General features: G+C 37.2%; 1 protein-coding gene across 2 annotated transcripts; it reads right to left on the bottom strand.

The window, feature by feature from the left end:
• Positions 1-7,987: 7,987 nt before the first annotated feature.
• LOC108996428 (histone H3-like centromeric protein HTR12) lies at positions 7,988-15,415 on the bottom strand. Of its 2 annotated transcripts, XM_018972322.2 has the most exons (7): positions 15,260-15,415; positions 15,101-15,141; positions 14,498-14,528; positions 14,261-14,385; positions 10,681-10,755; positions 9,026-9,101; positions 7,988-8,219 (listed from the first exon to the last, which is right to left on the bottom strand). In XM_018972322.2, exons 1-7 carry the CDS (start codon positions 15,309-15,311, stop codon positions 8,164-8,166), a joined length of 456 nt encoding a protein of 151 aa, XP_018827867.1. In that variant the 5' UTR covers positions 15,312-15,415; the 3' UTR covers positions 7,988-8,163. The 2 variants fall into 2 exon arrangements, with proteins under 2 accessions (XP_018827867.1, XP_018827868.1); XM_018972323.2 differs by lacking the exon at positions 9,026-9,101.
• Between the last annotated feature and the right edge of the window lie 5,386 nt (positions 15,416-20,801).

Here is a 20,801-nt window from a genome sequence, read left to right on the forward strand (position 1 = left end):
TTGTAAAAAAATATATGCTTGGATGGTTATATAGTTTTTTACTTTTTAGGATTTGAAAAAGATATGAGACCTGTTGTTTTATAGAGTACTCGAATTGTACATTGTTCACGTTTGTTTTACTGTTTATGTACTGTTTATGTTAGACAATTTTGACATTGGTCACACCTGTTCATGTCAATTTTTATTGTTTTCTACTTTTTATTTAATGTTTATTATGTGAATTTTTTAAAATTTAAGAGATTACATATTATGTTTGAATAGTTAAAATTACTATACGGTACAAGATGAAATGTTCATCTGCTAACCAAACCGGAGTCAGCGAAAAGAAAATTTGGTAAAAGCCATTAGAAAATTAAAAAAAAATAGAACTCAATAAACACTTAAAAAAAGCTACAAATATCATAAATTTTAAAATTTTAAAAAAAATCACAAAATAAAAATAAAAACTTCGAAAGCAGCAAAACAGTTTTTGATAAACAAACAAATTAATTTATAAAATTCTAAAACGCATAAGATTATATATAAGTACTCATATCTTCCCTTTTGTTTCGAAAGAAGGTAAAAAAACAAAAATGGACTGGTTATTTCAACTTTCACGTCTACATCATCAGAAACCAGCTTTCTGAGCACTTGAGTGATGAACAGACATGCATTGCCCACAGAAGGGGTCAGATGTGAACCCGTGTCCAAAATCTCAACACCTACAATAATTTATAAGCGCTGGGGGAGGAAATTGATGGCTCTCACGATTATCAAAGCATGCAGCTAGCTAACTTTGCATGCATGCGCATATGCATATATGGATGTATGAAGCTGTATGATCAACATCACAACCTACCTCGACGCCTTGTGGTAAATTTTTTAAGGAATATCTTTACACAGCGCTGAGTGCTGAGAATATTTTATAACCCTGCAGAATTCAGCCATGCCATCACGAAGGGAGGGGACCGTTCACACAGACGTTGCAATTGCATGCCTACTTTATAAAAGCTATAATATATGAGCTATGGGGACGTAGACATACTTCGGTTTTAATTTAATTCACATTATTTACTGCTCAATCCATCCACAATAAAACAAAAGCACCTGTTTCATCAATCTCTGCCGTCTAATCCCTGTAATTGCTCTAACCTTAAAGCCTCCCATTAATCTCACTGTAAAGAGAGAGAGGATTGGGATTGTAGCTTTATACTTGATGCCGTGAAATTCAAGCCACAATATTAATTGAATTAATATTGAAATTTGAAAGTTGCTAGATATGCCGGCCAATATCTCTCATGCTGCTTTAAGCTACACTTGAAATGAAAATGACAGCGCGTCCATTAACATAAAAGTGCTAAAGAAGCCCTGGAAAGGGGATTTTTGTACTCCAACAAATTCAGAGCCCCCAAATAGATATGTACAACGGGTTGAAAGACCCAACCGAGCACTTGGAGACATTCAAGACTCACGCTGCACAATTTCCTGGGAGAGGATAGCATGCTGGGCTTTCTCCTTGACATTAAAAGGCTCTGCTCGAGCATGGTTCGGAGCCCTTCGATTGGGCACCATCCACAACTTCGAAGAACTAGGTTGCTAATTTTTGATGCAGTTCATGGCCAATCGAAAGAGCAGACGATCAGCCGCTTACATCTTCACGTAAAGCAAAGGGAGGAAAAGAGCTTAAAGGCATACTTGTACCACTTCAACAAGGAATGCATGACCACAAGCAACCAGGATAAGAAGATCACGGCAGAAATCGCATGAAAGACCCCTGCAACCCTGCGGGATTTCATGTACGAGTTGACGACTTAGTCAACGCTGAGGACACCCTCCGGGCACCGGCACAAAGACCCATGAGAAAGAGACCAAGGCGAGGAAAGGGCAAGGCGAGAAAAGGAGTGACGACAACACCTTCTCGAGGGAGGACATAGACTGCAACCGAAGGGAAGAAAGTCATGAGGAAGAAAGTCATGGAGGAAATCTGTGAAGATGTTCGGGAAGAAGTCTGGGGAGAAACGTATAGACGACCAGGCGTTCACTGCCCGTCGCCCCTGAGGCGGGTGGACAAAGATAAGCAAGTGTCGAGATGAGAAGGTCAGCCAAGTGAGAGCTTGAGAAGGAGGAACGTGAGGAGAATGGAGGCAAGCCCTCTAGAATGGGGTCGAAACAATGTCTCGTTAGGATAAATTCACACTATCGCATTAGGCAGAAAGGCTTACGCCTGAACTGTGAGGACACCCAAGCAAGCCCGAACTCAAAAGATTCCTACTGTTTCCTTTAACGATGCTGACTGCAAGGGAGTCATCTATCTGCACGCCCTGGTGGTTACGATGCTGGTGGCCAACTATACAACCAGAAGGATACTAGTGGGCAACAACAGTTCGACTGGCATCCTTTTCTGGGAGGATTCTCCAAAATGAGGATCAGTCAAGATAGGCTGTGACCATCCCCCACGCCGTTGAAGGGGTTTTTCTGGTGAGACTGTACAGTTGCTGGGGTCCATAACACTCCCCGTCACCGTTGGAACAAGAAGACTCATGAAGACCATCATGGCAAACTTCCTTGTAGTCAGGGCCCACTCTTTGTACAATGCCATGATCAGACAACCGACGCTAAACAACTTGAAGCTGGTCACCTCAACCTACCACTTGAAAATGAAATTCCCAACAGGTGAGGCTTAGAAGTGGTGTGCAGCAAGCAAGTGGTGGCAAGGGAATACTATGCAAGAATTGTGAGGTAAGGAACACATTGAGCCCAAGTCCGGTTAGCAGAAGGAAGGAAAGCCAACCTTTCGTCTCTTGATGCCCCCCAGGTCAGCCAAGCTGGAGTCCTGTGAACCAGCAAGGGTCCTATTTTCCCCTTTTCTCTTTTCTTTTGCATTCAGTGATTCCCCATGTAAAGAACTGACAATGAGAATAACAAGAAGTGATACTTCCATGTGTGAGCTTGTGTATGTGGATTGAATGACGCATCAGTCGCTTCAGCGACCATTTGCCACCCAGTAGGGTAAATTTTGGATCCCACCTGGTTACTCAGGTCGATGCTCTACTGTTGAACTTTGGCAACCAATCGTCACCCAATGTGGTCAATTTCAAATCCTACTTGGCTCCATAGGTCGATGCTTCACGCTCAAACCTCGGCGGTCATAGGGTAGAACACCTCTCTTTAGTGTCCAAGTCCCTCATTGCCACCCAGCGTGGTCAATTTCAGATCTCACCTAGTTCCTTAGGTCGATTCGTGCTCGAACCTCAGAAGCCAATCACCACCCAGTATGGTCGATTTTAGATCCCGCCTGGTTCCATTGGTCGATACTCCGCTCTCAAACTTCGATGGTCACAGGGAGAACACCTCTCCTAAGTGTCCCAGTCCCTCCTCGCCACCCGGTGTGGTCAACTTCAAATCCCGCCTGGCTCCTTAGGTCAATGCTCCACACTCCAGCAAGGTCCATTTTACATCCCACCTAGTTCCCTAGGTCAATACTCAGTGCTCGAACCTTGGCGGCCATAGGGGGAACACCTCCCCTAAGTGTCGCAATCCTTCCTCGCCACCCAATGCAGTCAATTTCAAATCCTGCCTGGTTTATTAGGTCGACGCTCTGCACTCGAACCTCGGCGACCAATTGTCACTCAGCACGGTCTATTTTAGATCCCGCCTAGTTACTCAAGTCGATGCTTCGTACTCGAACCTCGGTGATCACATGATGGAACACCTCTCGTAAGTTTCTCAGTCCCTCTTCGTCACCCAGAGCGGTCAATTTCAGATCCTGCCTGGTTACTCAAGTTAATGCTCCACGCTTGAACCTCGGCAGTCATAAGGGGAGCACCTCTCCTATGTGTCCCATTCCCTCCACACCACCCATCACGGTCGATTTCAGATCTCGCCTGATTCCTTAGGTTGATTCTCCACGCTTGAACCTCGGCGGTCACAAGGGGAGCACCTCTCTTAAGTGTCACAATACCTTCTCACCATCTAGCGCAGTAGAATTCAGATCCCGCCTAGCTGGTAAGGTCTGCCCCGTAAAGGCTGGCACGTGCAAAAGACATGCCATGACGAAACAAATTCAATCGAACCTTAAAGAGACAACCAATTAGGAAAATGTAAACTAGCAATTGCACACGTAAAGAATGCTAGAAGCTATGTTTATTATATAATTTGATCATAAAAGAGTACAAACCCCCAATATTTGGTGATTAAAAAAAAAAAAAGAGAAGGAGAACAAGTATCACTCAAGGGCGGGAAGCGAGGTCAGGAAAGACGTCGAGCATCAAGTTGAGGGAGTTGCGATCCTCCTAGGTAGGCATGAACCGGGACAAATCTAGGGTTTCGAGAGCATGTTGGGACTTTGCAGATGCCCCCTTACCCTCTCTAGCCCTTGGGAGTACCCGTAGCTACAGACCTGGTCACAGAGTCGCTTTGCCACCGCAAGTTGGGATGTGGCCCTAACGAGTCTCTCACGATTGGCGGCAAGCTCGGCCTCTCGTTTCTTCATCCACTCCTCACAGGGTTTTCGTGGGAGAGGCCCTCAGGAGCGGAGGGCTCAACGGGTGTCCTGCCGATGAAAGTCGTGCTTGAGTTGGTGGTAGGAATGTGCAGGACGTCATCATTGCCATCCTATACAGTCCCCTCTGGTCAACAAGAAGCACTCGTTGGGGCTGACGTAGTCTCCGGTCACTAGCTCTCGAAAAGGGCAAGTATGCCCAGACACCTCAGGCACTCAGCGACAAATGTCACCTTGGGGGCAACCAAGCTCGATTGACACAGGGCCTCGAGGAATGTAGCCTCTAGCTCTTCGTCATCCTAATCCCGACTAGGCTCCCCTCCTTGATTGCGGGGCAGGGTAGCAGGAACACCCTGGAAGAATGGTAGGGCAGGTGTTGCATTCGGCGAAGAAGATTCGCAAAGAAAGTGTTCCTGGAGGTCACAAACAAATTTGGAAAGGAGGCTGTAGTGAGAGTGTTGGAGCAAGAGGGAGATGCGACAGCAAGAGGAAGCAAGAATGGGAAAAAGAACGTAAACCACGCAAGGACTAGGAGGGGAGAATAAATAGAGGAAGCATGATGGTTCAAGAGCCCAAACTGGAAGAGTGATGGGATACGACAAGAAACAGGTTACACATCGATACTCTCTCTAGTTCTCCACTACTTTTTCTTTGAATTGGGAGATTTTGACTTTAGCATCGAAGGAAACTCAGCCACCAACAGCCACCTTTCTTCCACCTACATAGGTGCAGGAGAACTGTCGTAGTTGGTGACTACAAAACACGCTTCAACAAGCCCAGTACTTATGTTGGAAATTAATTTGGAAGACAAAAAAGTTAACACAAAATACGGTGGATATATTTTTTTGTAGCGATATAGAGATTGTGGAACTTTGTTAATGATAACAATAATGGAGGGAAAGAGTTTCAATGGCGACCGATTCACTTTGATCCAACAAGTGAATTAATTAGTTCTGACATTAAACCAAAAAAGAAAAAAAGACAGTATAAACATTTGTTGTTGTAGTTTTCGTACGGAAGCTCCACTTCCACTACCTCTATATATATTCTCGTTCAAGAAAAGCAAGAATATATTAAAATAGCTAGAGATGTAAAATATGGATAATTCCTGACACCCGAACTACATTGAACAATGTATCGACGCCTAGGAGCCATGCGTCGATGGAAATGGGGGAGGGGTTGTTCGTATTTTGAAAATCTAACGACAAGGGATCCACTAGTGTTGTAGTGTTGTCGACATAGTTATGGAATTAGAGCGAGGTGTGGGGCTCACGCATGGTTTGGGCGGTCCGTGAGACTCATGCGCTTATTGGTCGGTGGTCGTTCTTAGCCCATTTTTCAGATTGGAACTTGGAGAGTGTAGTTGTGTGGCACGTGTACTCTTATAGTGGTCAAAAGGCTATATATAAGATATTTTCCAACCTGATAGAAAAGAAAATGACAAAAAGAATAGAAGGAAAAAATAAAAAAAACACATGAAGGGCCTGTAGGAGGGGAAGAGAAGGGAGGTAGCTCCTCCCTCTCTTGGGAAGAAAAAAGATTAATTGAAGGTTTTTTAGATTTCTAGAGCGAATGAGGAAAAGGTTTTTAGAGAGAGAGAAAGAAAAAACCTTGTTAAGGTGGATATATTTAAGTCACAATCTTGAAGATTAAAAAAAAATAAAAAAATGAAGCTCTTGAAGATGGAAATGATGTTCATCATCAGAAGTGAAAGAAGTGTTCATATAGAAGGCCGGCGTGGTAACTTGCAAACATAAGAATCATTGGCAATCAAAGTTTATCGTCTTTAATACTTGACCCGTATCTAGCGACATTGCAATCTAATTAGATTCTTCATACCATTTATGTCAAGAGCAGTACCACTCTGTGGTCTGAGTAGTACTATTTATTATTATTGTTAATTATTTTTGTAATTTTTTTATTTATATTTTTTTAATATATTTAAATATTTTAAAAAAACAAAAAATACATCAATATATTTAAAATTATTTATTTTATCATTAAGTAAAAAAAAAATTCACTGAACGGTCAAATGAGCCATAATTATTGAGCGGCATATAGTTTTTTTCCTATGTCAATTATTGGGACAAGAAAGAAGTAGCAAAGTCAACGGGGAGCATGATATACTATGATTGAACAGCTAACTTAATACCTTAAATTTAAAAACAGACTTGACTATAAACAGACTTGACTATAAATTTAAAAAGTCAAAGAAATCACAATGATAACAACCTAAAATAGATTATAAAATCATGTTTGGATATTAAAAACAAAAGCAAAAAACCAAAAATGGGTCGAGAATCATAAAATTGCACCGATTGATTAAATGCATTTGTCAAAATGATTGTTTGGAATGTGAGATGTGATGATAATTTTGTGAATAGTAGTGAGATAATTTGAGTTGATTAGTTTTTAAATTTTGAAAAATGAGAAAAAAAAATTGAATAAAAAATATTATAAAGTTAAAACAATATAATAATATAGTTTTATAATATTATTTTTGTTTGAGAATTTGAAAATATTAGAATTATTTTTTATTTGAAAGTTTAAAAAAATTGTAATAATTAGTTTGAAAATTTCATATTTAAATTATATTTTGGAATAAGATGATATGAGATGAAATGAGATCAGATGAGAATTTTGTATCTCATCTAAGAACCCAAAGCTACACAATGTAATCCCAAAATCTAATTTGATACCACAAAGCTACACAATGTAATGCCAAAAACTAATTAAACCAAAAAATAAAAAAATAAATTCCCAAGCATAACTGATCTTGAAATCGAATTAAGATATAAGAGATTGGTCCCCTTTGTTCAGATAAAATTAAAAAAAAAATCCATCCATGGAAATCAGATTGCCCTCTAATTTGATTTAAACACTTGCAATGAAAGCTTCCCAAAAAAATATTCAAAATTAATGTCCATCTTAAATTGCGTCCCACGTTCAGAGCTAATGAGCATGAGGTTTAAAAATCGAATAATTGGTATATGTACTAAAAGAATCTGGTACAAACCCCTAGGCTTCTTTTGTTCTAATTATATCTGTGTGTGTGTGTAGTAATAACTTGGTTTCTTATTGCATTTTTGTTCATGCAGGTCATCTTTTGCTATTGAAAAAGCATTTTTCATGTAATTAACTATGGAATTTAGTCTTATATGGCGTGGAAAGTCCTTTATGGAAAGCTGATAGCACCAGTGCGTCTAGAAATGCATGGTCAGGGTAGGGAGGGTGTGTAAAAGGCATCGAGGCAATCAGATCATCTATAAGGTTGCTTGATACTTGTAGCTCCAAAGAAATAACTTTGGCTGTGCACATATTAGTAGGGAATACAGTTACACTCTGCAGGCACACATAAACGGGCACATGTATATGTTAAGAGTATAAAGCAGGAGCAAGACACAGATTTGTTTGGATAGTTGTCTTAAATATTTTAACACTCCAATTTGTATTTCCTCTCATTAACTTTAGTAACCTCTACAGGCCGGTATCCCATCACATGCTTACTGGTCAAACTGTATTATATATGATATGGCATACCATCAAAGAAAGTGAGGTTGCTTCCTACTTCCTAATTTCAGTGCTAAAACTACAAAAAGGTAATTACTGTCAAAGAACAATTGCAATTTCTCCCTAGAATGTTCACAATCAATAACAATGGTCTTGCTACTTGTACAATGCTCTCACCAGGGCCTTCCTTTCCCTCCAAGCCGACGTGCCAACTCAAAGTCCTTTTTCACTGTGAGTAAAAGCAAATGAAACGAGTTTCAATATTTTGAATTGCCAGTGGGACAGCAAGATAGAGTAACTCAAATTTTGATCTGAAAAAACCATATGCGGTACGCCACCAGTAGATTGTATGACATTGATAAATTGCATTAACTTCAACAGGTGGCTAATCCCACAACTCTATGCAAATATTAACCTGACCATTCCCTGAAGAGAACAGAGAATCCCCCCCCAACAAAAAACAAATCTCCCCAACAGAAGACTTCTACACAATAGTTATATTTGCAATTTTTCAGCAAAAAACCAAGTAAACCATAGGAAGAAAATCTTCAGATAGGAAAAGCTACTAAAATATTACAGGGGGAAGGAAGCTCTGATCTTTCTGAATATATTGTGAAATTTGGTTTGCTATTTCTGACTGAGAAACGGATCATTTTATCTGGACTTACACGGTATAGATGCCTTTTCCAATTCTCTAAGCGGAATGGAAGTTCAATCTACAAAAGACATACTAAGGTGCAAATCAAGCATTCAGAAAAAAATTAGCTTCAAGAATGAGATCGCCAAAAGGTATAACACTCTATCTAGCACAATCTACAAAGTTTCTACTTGCCTTCAGTTAACTAATTGCCATATTCCATTTCCTAAGAGACAAAAAAGTTGTCCCCTTCAATCAGACTAGCCAATACATGATGCTTTAAAAATTGGTCTGAAGCTTTTGAAAGTTATTTCATAAGAGGGATATTCATTTCATTTTTTCATATTATATTACTAAAGGTAGACTAAAAAACTTCGTAAGTCTAAATTTCAACTTACTCAAAGTTACACGCTTCGCATGAATTGCACATAGCATTCCATCTTCAAATAAATGGACCAAAAAGTCCTCTGCTGCCTAGGAATAAAACAAACCAATAAGGGTATAGTCTTTATGTATATTAATGCTAGCAAAAGCTCAGAATTGCGCCACCTCTCTTGATGTAGTCAAAATTTGAACCAAAAAGCAGAAGTAGCTACAATAATTTGCGTCATAGTAGTAAACAGTGTTTACCAAAGGAGAGTTCCTATGCACTTTTCATTGACACGTTTTACAATATCATTATATCAAGAGTCAGATTCTGCTGTGCCACCATACTTGCTTTCCATGTTAGTCCATGAGTTCAAAGAATATAACAAGGTACATCAAGATTAAATCATCACCTATCAGTAAGCAAACTCCCATGGCATTTGAAAGTAAACCAGCAAAAGTTAAAAGTTCAATGACTATGAGTTTATAATTATGGAAATCATCTTGGGTAAATTAGACATACCCAAAGTAAATGAGGGGAAAGGCTGTTAGAATATATGTGGTGGCCTATGAGTTAATGGGATAGTGGTAATCCTGAAACTAAACCCAAGTAATTTGCTTAGGCTTTACAATCCCTCTCCAGAGGAGAGCAGAAGCTCTAAAAAATGTCCATAATGGTTCTCAACAAAGTACCATAGATGAGATAAGTAAGGCCTTAAACAGGATAGTTGTGTCATTCACAACCGAGGCATAAAAGCAACCCAAAGATGGATTGCTTCAATCTCATACAAAAGAAGCAAGCATTGTACTGTATAAGTCTCTCAATGACTAACGGATATTATAACTTCAATCCACTTGCCCAAGTCAATATACCCTGATATTATAATCTCAGGGTGCATGCGCTGAGATTAGTACGTTGTGATGATCAGTATATTACAGTTATAAGAAACCAAGAAGCATGTCGAGTCACTGGAATTGAAAATGAGAAAGTTAAAATGTTATAGATATCATTTGATGATCAACAGCATATTTTCTGGGAAAATTATTTTTAAAAAAACGAAGAAAAAGAAAAAGAAGACCATTAGTGATTGTTATCATGAAAAACTCATGATAGAGTTGTCTTGTATAATTATCATCAAGAGTACTATTTATGTCAATGTATCAAAGTATTTGGGGCCATTTACATTGATCCTGTTTGCTCATTCCAATAGGTCTTATTTGTTAATTTCCCATCCGAATTGATTAATGCTTATGAACTATCTGGAGTGGAAAGCAAAATAGTGATGCCTCTCAAGCAGAGCACCAAGTCATGAGTGCCTACCAAATAGAACGTATATAGAATAGAAGTAAGCAATAAACAACTATTGTTTTTTATTCAACAGTCACTACCATATAAAGACAACATCATAGATTAAGGCCGCCTTCTCAAGCATATTTTTGTCAAAATGAAAATACATTAGAAACTTTTAGGTGCAGAGACTATACATATGTTTACAATTAGAACAATCGATATTTGGGAAGACCAGAAATTTCATAAGCAGAGCACGCAAAAAAGAACTTCCAAATTATAAAAATATAGGATCCACATGATCATTCACAAGACATGCATGTTGATAATGAGGTAGGTGTTATCCACTTCCAAGCCTTCCAATATATATTATAGATACATAACAAAACATTTATATACCTCCTGCAGTGCTACTAAAGCTTCAGCTGTCCAACGATTAACATCAGGAGAGAATTGAAAGGTTATCTGTTTTACCTACAAATGACAAGGACTATTTTCATATTAAACTTCACCACCAAACCTAATTGACGCATGCCATAGACTGAAGTCAACAGAAAGGCCAAACTTCTTCATAGCCCAATGCTAAATATTGATCAAATTGGCCATAAATATAACAAAAGAATAAAAATGAACATCTTAATGAGAATGTTCGTTTACACATTTTAAATTGAGAAAGTCTGAATCTATAAACAGGGAAATACACCCAACAGTGCAATCATCATTTTAAGACCATAAAGGATTCCACAATTCCTAACAACAATATACTTGTCAAAAATTAGGTGTTTTACTCAGAGTAAGAGGCATCTTCTTCTATTCTTCCTTAAAAATAAAAACAGCATGGTCAAACTGAATACAGAATTGGCAAAAACCTATAAAACAAAAAAAACAAATTTACCTATCACAAATATTGTATTGACATAATTAACAGCCCAAATTCGATTATGGCTACAAATACCAAATTTCCAGCACCATAGCTTTTCTACATTGAGGTTTTAGCCATTCATTTGGGGACAGTTACAAAAGAACTAGAATGCAATTGCAAAAAGGATTTTCAACAGATAATATAAGGTGCCTGATACACTATTCACTTGAACAATAGCTCCACTCCCATTAAAGTGGAGAGTTCAAGTCAACATCCTAAGGATTTAGTTAGAAGCACACAAATAAAAAAATCCACTCCAAATTGATGATGGTCATTTATATGAATGAGTTTCAAATTTATATTATCAACAATAATTTCGGATATTTTTTAAGTGATTTTACTGAGATTGATGATTGCCAATAGAAAACAATCTAGTTCAACTTCAGGAGTTAAAGTGCCAGGAAGCATAAAACTACACTGGTAGTTGTAGTTAAAAAGGATGTGTTAAATAGAGAGACAACAGAAGGTAATGATCTCATATAGGATAGAATTTAAGAAGATAATACATGTGAGTGACCCCACTAAGTCAAAGAGGATCCATAAACTGATCTAGATTTAATTAGGATCGGGGCATTATGGAGTTTAGTTGCGTAATTTTACTTACTGTTGCAGGTTCACACACATCCCATTAGGGGGAATGCATCATTTCCCTTGCTCATCACTAACAATAGCAAAAAATGATCCTCTGAAATCTATTTATGAATGTATCCATCCATAAGTCTGTTCATCCTTTCAAGATTGTTGGTATGTGATTGAAGAAGACATTATGAGGGTATTCCAGGACTTTTACACCAACTGCAAGCTTGAAAAAAGCCTAAATACCATCTTTATAGCCCTCATTCCTAAAAGCGACGGGACAATGGATGCAAAAGATTTCTGCCACAGTAGCCTTGTGAATGGGGTGTACAAGATAATTGCAAAGCCTTTACTAATTTAATTGGTTGAGTAGGATAAACGAGAATATCATTTCAAAGCCTCAAAATGCATTTGTAAGAGGTAGACAAATCTTAGACTCTATGCTCATTGCTTATTAGTTCTTGGATAGTAGTAGGCTTTACTTAGGCAAGCTAGGGCTGCTCTACGAATTGAACATAGAGTAAGCCTATCGTCATATTGGGAGTTATCATCATATTGGGAGTTCCTATATTATTTGCTTGGGTGATGCGGTTTTGAGAAGAAATGACAATCCTGGATAACACATTGCATCATTACAATGCACTTTTTGTATTGATGAATGGAACTCTTGTCGACTTCTTCAGTAGCTCTCCAGAGTTGAGAAAGGGTGATCCACTATCGACATTACATTTATTATTTTCATTGGCTTAGCAAAATGTTATGAGCTACTATTGGTGGAGGCATTCTCTCTGCCTATTCTGTGGAGGTCTAGAAATCTCAAGGTGCTTTACATTTCCCATCTCCTCTTTACAGATGATAGCTTGATATTATGTGGGACAAGCCTAGACCACATCCACATTATGAGGGATCTTTTCCTATACTAAAAAGTCATTTCTAGGTTAAAAGTGAATTTGGCTAAGTCAAAGATGGTTCATGTTGGAAATTGGGAACGCTTCTACTTTCTAATATTGATAGTTTGGCCAACATTTCGTATGTACCTCTTTGCCTATAAAACCTCTAGGCCTTCCTTTAGGAACTCCTTTTAGGGCGAAGTCTATTTGAGATGAGTAATTGAGAAGATCAAGAGTCCTCTGCCTGGTTGGAAGAGGATGAAGCTATCAAAAGGTGGACGGATCACCTTGATGAAGAGCACGCTCTTTAACTTGCCAAAGTATTTCCTATCTATGTTTTCCCTTCCCACAAGTGTGATCAATCATATATAGAAGTGCTACTATAGGACTTTTTATGAAGCAAGCCACATGAAGAATTCATATTTCGCCTAATAAACTAATTTAAGGTGTGCTCCCTAATGCCTAAGGGAGGCTTGCGAGTTAGAAACGTCCTTATAACCATGCCTTCCTAGAAAAGTGGATTTGGCATTACCAGCATGAGAGAGTCTTGTGGAAAGCCATAATGGATTCAAAATATGGTTGTGCTTGCAGTGGAAGGTTTACTAATGAGATACATAGGTTTCATGGGGTGGGGATAGAGGAAAATATCAGTATAGGACAGAGGGTTTTTTTCTATTCATAATAGACTTCAAGTAGGAGATGGCTCTAGATTCCAATTTTGGCATAACTTATGGTATGGTGACAAGGCCTTCAAGGAAGTTTTCCCAGAGATGTATAGTGTTGTAACTGTGCATGAGACTTTAGTAGCTAATCTATTGGAGTTCTCCATTGGCTACTCACAATGAAATGTTATATTTAGCAAAACAACTCGTGATTGAGAGATTAATGCCCACACAAAATTCTTGAATCTCCTAGATTATGTCTAGGTGATACAAATAAGATTCTTGGGGTCCCTTCCAAGAAAGGGAAGTTTGTTATTCGATCATTCTTCTATAAGCTCCTCATACCTCAAGAAAGCAATTCCTTCCCTTGGAGAGTATTTGGCACTATAAGGCGGCAGCTGTTTAGCTAGGAAAACATCTATAGGGAAGATCCTTACCACAAATAGCCTAAGAAAACATCGTATCATAGTAGACTATCTATTACTCCATTGTGAGATTGCCAATGCCTTACAGAATGACTTCGTTGGCTGAGTTGGGTTGCCTTGGGCTATGCTGAGAAGGAAAGTAGACCCCTTTGCCAATAGGAGACAACCACAAATTGTACTGGTATGGAAGATGATCTCTATCAATCTAGTGTAATGCTTCTAAAGGGAAAAGAATGAAAGAAACTTTGAGAAGCGCTTAAAACTTTTTTCTTAAGACTTTGTTCCTTTGGACAGCCTCCTAAGAGTTTAATGGTTCAGAGTCTTCATGATTTTCTTGTCAACTTTTCTATTCCTAGTTAGGTGTTCCTCTTGTATTCTTCCTATATACTCAAGTAATGGATTTTGTGTTTATTCTTCACTTATAAAAAAAATCAGGTCATCCTTTCAACATGTGTAAATCCGTGAGGTGCACATTTAGTGTTATAACTAAGCTAATGAACTTACAACTCTAACAAAAGGAGCAATGGGAATAAGCAGCGTCCAAGTCTTTTGGAAGTGCCTAATCTCACGAAGAGCCACTGTTCCTGGCTTATAGCGCCGCTTCTTTGCCTGCCTCTGTGTTCCTGAAGCTATAGAACAATCGAATAATCAAATCACCACATATCAATACTGACATGATCATCATCATCATCATCAAACAAGTTGGAAATGTGTAAACAGTTAAATGTAACAAAAACTTACTTCCAGCTGTATTCGGACTTCCACCAGGACGCTTCAACATTTTAAACAAATTTACATAACCATCAAGAAAGAACGAGGTAAACAATATTGGAATAAAAAAATAAATCAACACTAAATTTGAAATATGGAATAAAGAAGTACAGACTAAAACACCCAAAAGCGTCACTCAATTTTTAATTTTCAGTTTTTTCTTTTTTACGTTTCATATTTCATTTGATGGATAACTCATGGGAATGGAAATTTCAGATTGTATTTAATTTCCTATGTTTCCTTTCCTACAAAAAGCAGACAATGAAAAGATATTACCAAGCATAAAGGCTCGGGTTGGTTACTGAGGAAATACAGGTAAAGCAAATTGCGCCAATCAAATTCTTCTCACTATTTATGATCTCAGAATAACAAAAAAAGAAAACCACTAAGCTGGGCCTAATGTAACCATTCAGCTCAACTAAAAGAAACGTCTCACTTTCTACAAGATATAAGAAGACAAAAATAAGGTCAATTCCAGCTCCCACTCATTTTTCCAAATTTTCTGACAGGCCGAACGGAAAAAAGGAAAAATCGAACATAGAGAGAAGATGAAGACAGAAGAAAGAGTGTTACCGCACTCCGGGCTGGTGAAGCTGACGATTCCCCTCTAGAACCTGGTATCACAAAGAGCAAAACCACAAAAAAAAAAAAAGGGAAAAAATAATCAAACCCTAAGAAATATATATAAACAGAAAACAGAAATACATGTATGGAGAGAGAGATAGAGAGGACCTGATTTTCTTGAATTTCCTTTCCTGTTAGCGGGATGTTTGATCCTCGCCATTTGATTGAGAACAAAATGCTTGCAGTGAGCTCAGCAATGTCTCACACACACACTGACACATACGCAAAGACGGGGGGAAACGCAACTAGAGCGGGGAAAGTGATACTTTCAAAACACCCAAAGAATTAAATTAAATAAATAGGTACATAAACGACATTTCCCGCTCCACTACGTTTTAATATTGTAATAAGATCTCGAGAACGACGTCGTCAACGTCCTTAAAAAGTTAAAAATCTTATGAAAACTAGGGTTAATTGAAAATTCAATGCCCCATTTTTTGCAACGTTTATAGGGTGCTACCTAAAACTCCGCGTGTCCCCGCCACCACATTGGCGGAGAGAGGGAGGGAGGGGGGGATCCCATCCCACGGGAGGTGGGTGCCCTCGTTTGATAGGACGAGGGGCAGATTGGCAACCACCACCCATAGCTCCATGCCCAATGGCCCAAATGACCAATGTATTGGCGCATTAAGAGAGAGAGAGAGAGATATACTAGAGCCGACAAGTAGGCACAAGTTGTGACGACGAGAGAGAGAGAGAGAGAGTGTGTGGGGGGGGGGGGGTTTGGGGGGAACCTTGGGCAAGCTTGGGCCCAGCCAGGGCCCCCCCCTCAGCCTCGACTATGTGGATATTATGTGGATGCAGAATGGGGGCAGGAAGGCGATGCCCTGCTGCCCTACCCTAATTTATACCTAAAATTTTAAAATTTTGCAATCGCAACTTCCATTAAAACGTAAGGTAATAAAACCTTTTTAACAAAAGTTGCGAATTTTAAAATTTTGAAATCTTAGATGAAAATGCTGTTAGTTAAAAAATAAAGATAACTTTTACAAATCAATGAAAACTGGCATATGCTTGGCCGAGGAGGGATGGGGAGGCAGTGCCCTGCCACCCAACCCTAATTTATATCAAGAATTTTTAAATTTTGCAATTCGCAACTTCCATAAAAAATAAGATAATAAAACCTTTAACGAAAGTTCGAATTGTAATTTTTTTAAATCTAGGTGCATGCAAATGTTGTGAGTTAAAAAAAATAGAGATAACTTTTTACAAATCGATGAAAACTAGCATCTGCCTGGTCAAGGTGGGGTGGGGAGGCGGTGCCCCGCCACCCAACCCTAATTTATACCTAGAATTTTAAAATTATGCACTTCACAACTTCCATAAAAACGTAAGGTAATAAAACCTTTAACAAAAGTTACGAATTGTAAAATTTTGAAATCTTAGGTGTAAATGTTGTGAGTTAAAAAAATCATCAAGATAACTTTTTACAAATCGATGAAAACCGAGATATTGAATTTGCAGTTAACCCTAAAAAAATATATGAGAAATTCATTTTAGACATTTTTTTTTTTTTAAATTTTCAATCATACAAGCTGATTCGACATGTTTAAGTAGGTTTTCAAGTTGTTAATATAAAAAACTATTTAAACTTTGTCAAGTCAACTTGTGTAAGGAAAGATGACAAATTTAAAAAGACGAGTAGCATTACACAAATTATATTAGGAATAGTATCCTTCATCTAAATTATATTAGCATTACACTCATAAAAGATTACTTTCACCTGTCCATGGTAAAAAATGCGAGATTTGTCGACCCCAAGAATATATGAAGTTGTATTACTATTAAGATAAATGTTACTATACTTTATACTACTCATTTTGCCATAGGACTATAATATTGTGCTATGTGACTTATTAAAATAAATAAATAAAAACATAAACATAAAAGGGTAGAGGCAATACATGATTTTAGTTTTCCTTTATATATATATATATATATATATATATTTGGGCCCTTTTGTTTTTAAATATATATTTTTAATTTTTTTTAATAATCTGTAGTGCCACGTCAAGAGACAAATCTGTAGTGTCACGAAATTACGGTGGTTGCAAAAATTTTATTGCAAATATGTTTCCAACCAAAATGTTGTCCTTCTAAATATGTTGTTTCGTTTGTTTTCGCGGATGAGATGAAATGAGTTGAGATTAAAATTAAAAGTTGAATAAAATATTGTTAGAATATTTTTTTAAGGAAAAATATTTGCATCAGCCTACTATTCATCACACACTCAACACACTTAGTGTATTGAGATTTAAAAAAAAAAAAAAATTTGAATGCATGGTGTGTGAAGTGTGTAGGCTGATGCATAGAATTACCATTTTTTTAATATTATTTTTGTTTTGGGATTTGAAAAAGTTGAATTGTTTATTTTATTTTGTATGAGAATTTGAAAAAATTGTAATGAGGAGATGAGTTGTGAAAACAAACGAGGCAGTTGCAACTAATGAAAATCATTGCGAATACATTCATTTGTAACGAAATGCAAACTCTTTTAAAATTACTAGCAACGAATTATTCTCATTGCAAACTATATTTAATTATTTCCATGGGCAAGTGTTTTGTTGCTCCCTCGATACTTAAAATTGGGTTAAAATACATTATCTTCATTGGCACAATACCTTATAGCTTGACGTTCCATCAAAATACAGAATGATTATTTTTGCACCTAAATAGCACACAAAAGCATTAATACGCAATTGTCCTATATATTTAAGGGCACCTAATAAACCAAGCATTCTATAATCACAACTGTTGTATCTATATATTTAGTTGGACCGACATATATTTACATAGTGAAGATCGCGGTGCCTATTTTTTCTGCAGGTTGGAGATGGAGGGAGGAGGTGAAATTTCCTTTGCTGGGTGGGATTTCGTGGAAGAGAAATGCTACAAGGAAGTTTTATACCACACACGTCCACCAAACCAACATGTGATCTGTCATTTTATCATTCTATCTTAATATTTAAATATGTTTATGTTTAAACACACATATTTAAGTATTTTTGCCCTTCTATCTCAATGCTTAAACACACACGTATATATGATTTGTCATTTTTGTTATTGTATTTAAACACATACTTATTTAAGCATTAAGATAAAATGATAAAAATGACAAATCACACGTTGATTAAGTAGATGTGTAAGTGTAAGATTTTCATATAGATTTTCTCTTTGATAAAATGATAAAACATTATGAATGGCAGAGGAGGTTTCCTTATCCTTCTATGCCGACTTGAAAATATATGCCTTCATAACGATGTTGAATTCAACCATTCAAGTGCGCATCGAGAAGCTCTCAAACACTATATATGAGAGTTTTCTCACTAGGTTTTTTATGGGATGCTATTATGGCTCAGCTATGGGGGGTTAGAGAGTGCAGAGCTAGAGTATGCGAAGGTGGAAGAAGAAGCAAGAATGTGTCGGGCAGAACTCAGAAGTGTTCGAAGTGAAGTGTCTGGAGTTATGAAGCTAAGTTTGATGCGGTGTCGTTTTACTGCCAACCATACGGTGTCATTCTACCAAGTGATAAAGTTGTGCGTTTTGTTGAGTTGCTTTGCTATGCGTTTTGTAATAAAGAGTAGTCCACGTCTCTTTTATTTGGTAAGTTCTAAAAGAAGTTTGTTAAGGGTTAAGTGTGTCTTTTCTGCCAAATTCCGTTAGGATGATGGTTGTAAATGGGTGCAGGGAATCTGTAGTGGGCATTCTAAAAAACATTGAGCAGACACTATAGTTGTTTCTTTGGAGGAATTGGGACCTCGAATCCTCAAGGTGTGGCCACTTTTTCATCTTCTTCCTCTTGCTATTTTCATTTCCTCATTTTTACAAACAGATCATATGCAATCTGCCCGTACACAATAATGTTTATAGACCATTTATTCGCCATTCTTATTTACATACTACCTAGACTCAACAGCACCCTAACAAATGCATTGTATAAGTTGGTAAATATATCTTCTATGAGGTAATATTCAATGTGACACCAGCAAAAATGTTAAGAAATCTAGATTTCGTTTGTTTACACAAATAAGATGAGATAAAAATTAAAAATTGAATAAAATATTATTAGAAGATAATTTTTTAATATAATTTTTATTTTAAAATTTGAAAAAGTTAGATTGTTTATTATACTTTGTGTGAGAGTTTGAGAAAGTTATAATGATTATATGAGATGAGATGAGAAGAGATAATTTAGTTTGTGTAACCACCATGATTAGAAAAAAAATTGGTGGCAGCTACGATTGGTGCTTGTGCTTGGTGGCCACATAGAGAAATCCACTTAAGTTGAGTTTAACATCCAAACACTTAACTCTTAAATCACTAAACCTTTTTCAACTCAACACCTCTTTACACACGGGACCCACAACCTTTTTCAACTTCTCATAAATAATTTAAACTTATTTTAACATCAAAACACATCTAAATTCATCTTAAATGGGCTTCACAAAATTCATTCAACCATCTCAACTTACTACTATTCATAACGAACTCAAATTATCTCAATTCAACTAAACATCCAAACGAGACCTAATAGAATCCTGAGGAAGAGATCAATTCGAAACATCATTATTACCACAAAGACTCGTATGGATATAAATAGTAATTTAGCCTTTTATTTTTTTTAACTTTTTTTAATAGTAATTTAGTTTTTAAAATTGTAAACATTCTTTATTATAGAAAAACAATTTCTTGTTTTTCAAAAAATAAAATAAGGATGACACGTTGTAGTCGATGATACTACTGTGTATTTTCTGTTATAAAGATTCTAGACGCAGTCCCAATTGGGGGCCTGCGTGCGCACAAAGTGAAAAGCTTCGTTTCATTTAAGTAAAAAATGCATAGAAGTAAAATCGCACTGAAACATCTTTGTTTGCCTTGCACTGAAACTACTGGACAACTGTGTTCATGTTGCATGCAAAGAAATCATCACATCAAGAAATGTCCGGATTCAAATCACACTCCTCTTCATCCTGATGTCTCAAAGGAAGAATCGCATGAAGGTCCAAATAATCTCCTCAGTTGTCAGGATTCAGCTAGTGAAGGTGATACTATTCAATTTAGACTTGGATCTCCTGATATTCAAGATGATTTTTCAAATGAGTATATTAGTTCAAGAATGCAAGATCGTTGTTATAATAGTCCTGATGGGGAAATTACCTATGGGAAAGATTGAAATGATTCTTTTACAGATGAGCAATCAAAGTCTTTCTCATTGGAGACTAAAATTTCGGAAAGAAATTCAACTGGATCCATCTTTGAAGTGATCTGTTTTTAAGCATCTGTTTTTGGAGGATGAGGTCTATTTTCATAGCACTTTTACAAATGAGCAATCAAAGTTTTTCTCGTTAGAGACTAAAATTTCGAAAAGAAATTCAACTGGATCCATCTTTGAAGTGGTTTATTTTTAAGCATCTGTTCTTGGAGGACGAGATCTATTTTCAGAGCACTCAAATGCGAATGAGACTACAGATGCTGATAGTGGTGGAGGAGATGCAGAGGGAGCTCAAACGATAGAGATCTATTTTCAAACACTAAAACACAAGACCACTTTGCTTTGGGTTGACGTGTATGGGCCCGTGTTCTAGGAATAGAGATAAGAATGAAAGTGCAGAGAGTTTTGTCACATTGTTTGAGGGAGGAAGATAAAGTC

This window comes from Juglans regia, chromosome 7 (assembly GCF_001411555.2).
Source record: "Juglans regia cultivar Chandler chromosome 7, Walnut 2.0, whole genome shotgun sequence".
NCBI lineage: Eukaryota > Viridiplantae > Streptophyta > Magnoliopsida > Fagales > Juglandaceae > Juglans > Juglans regia.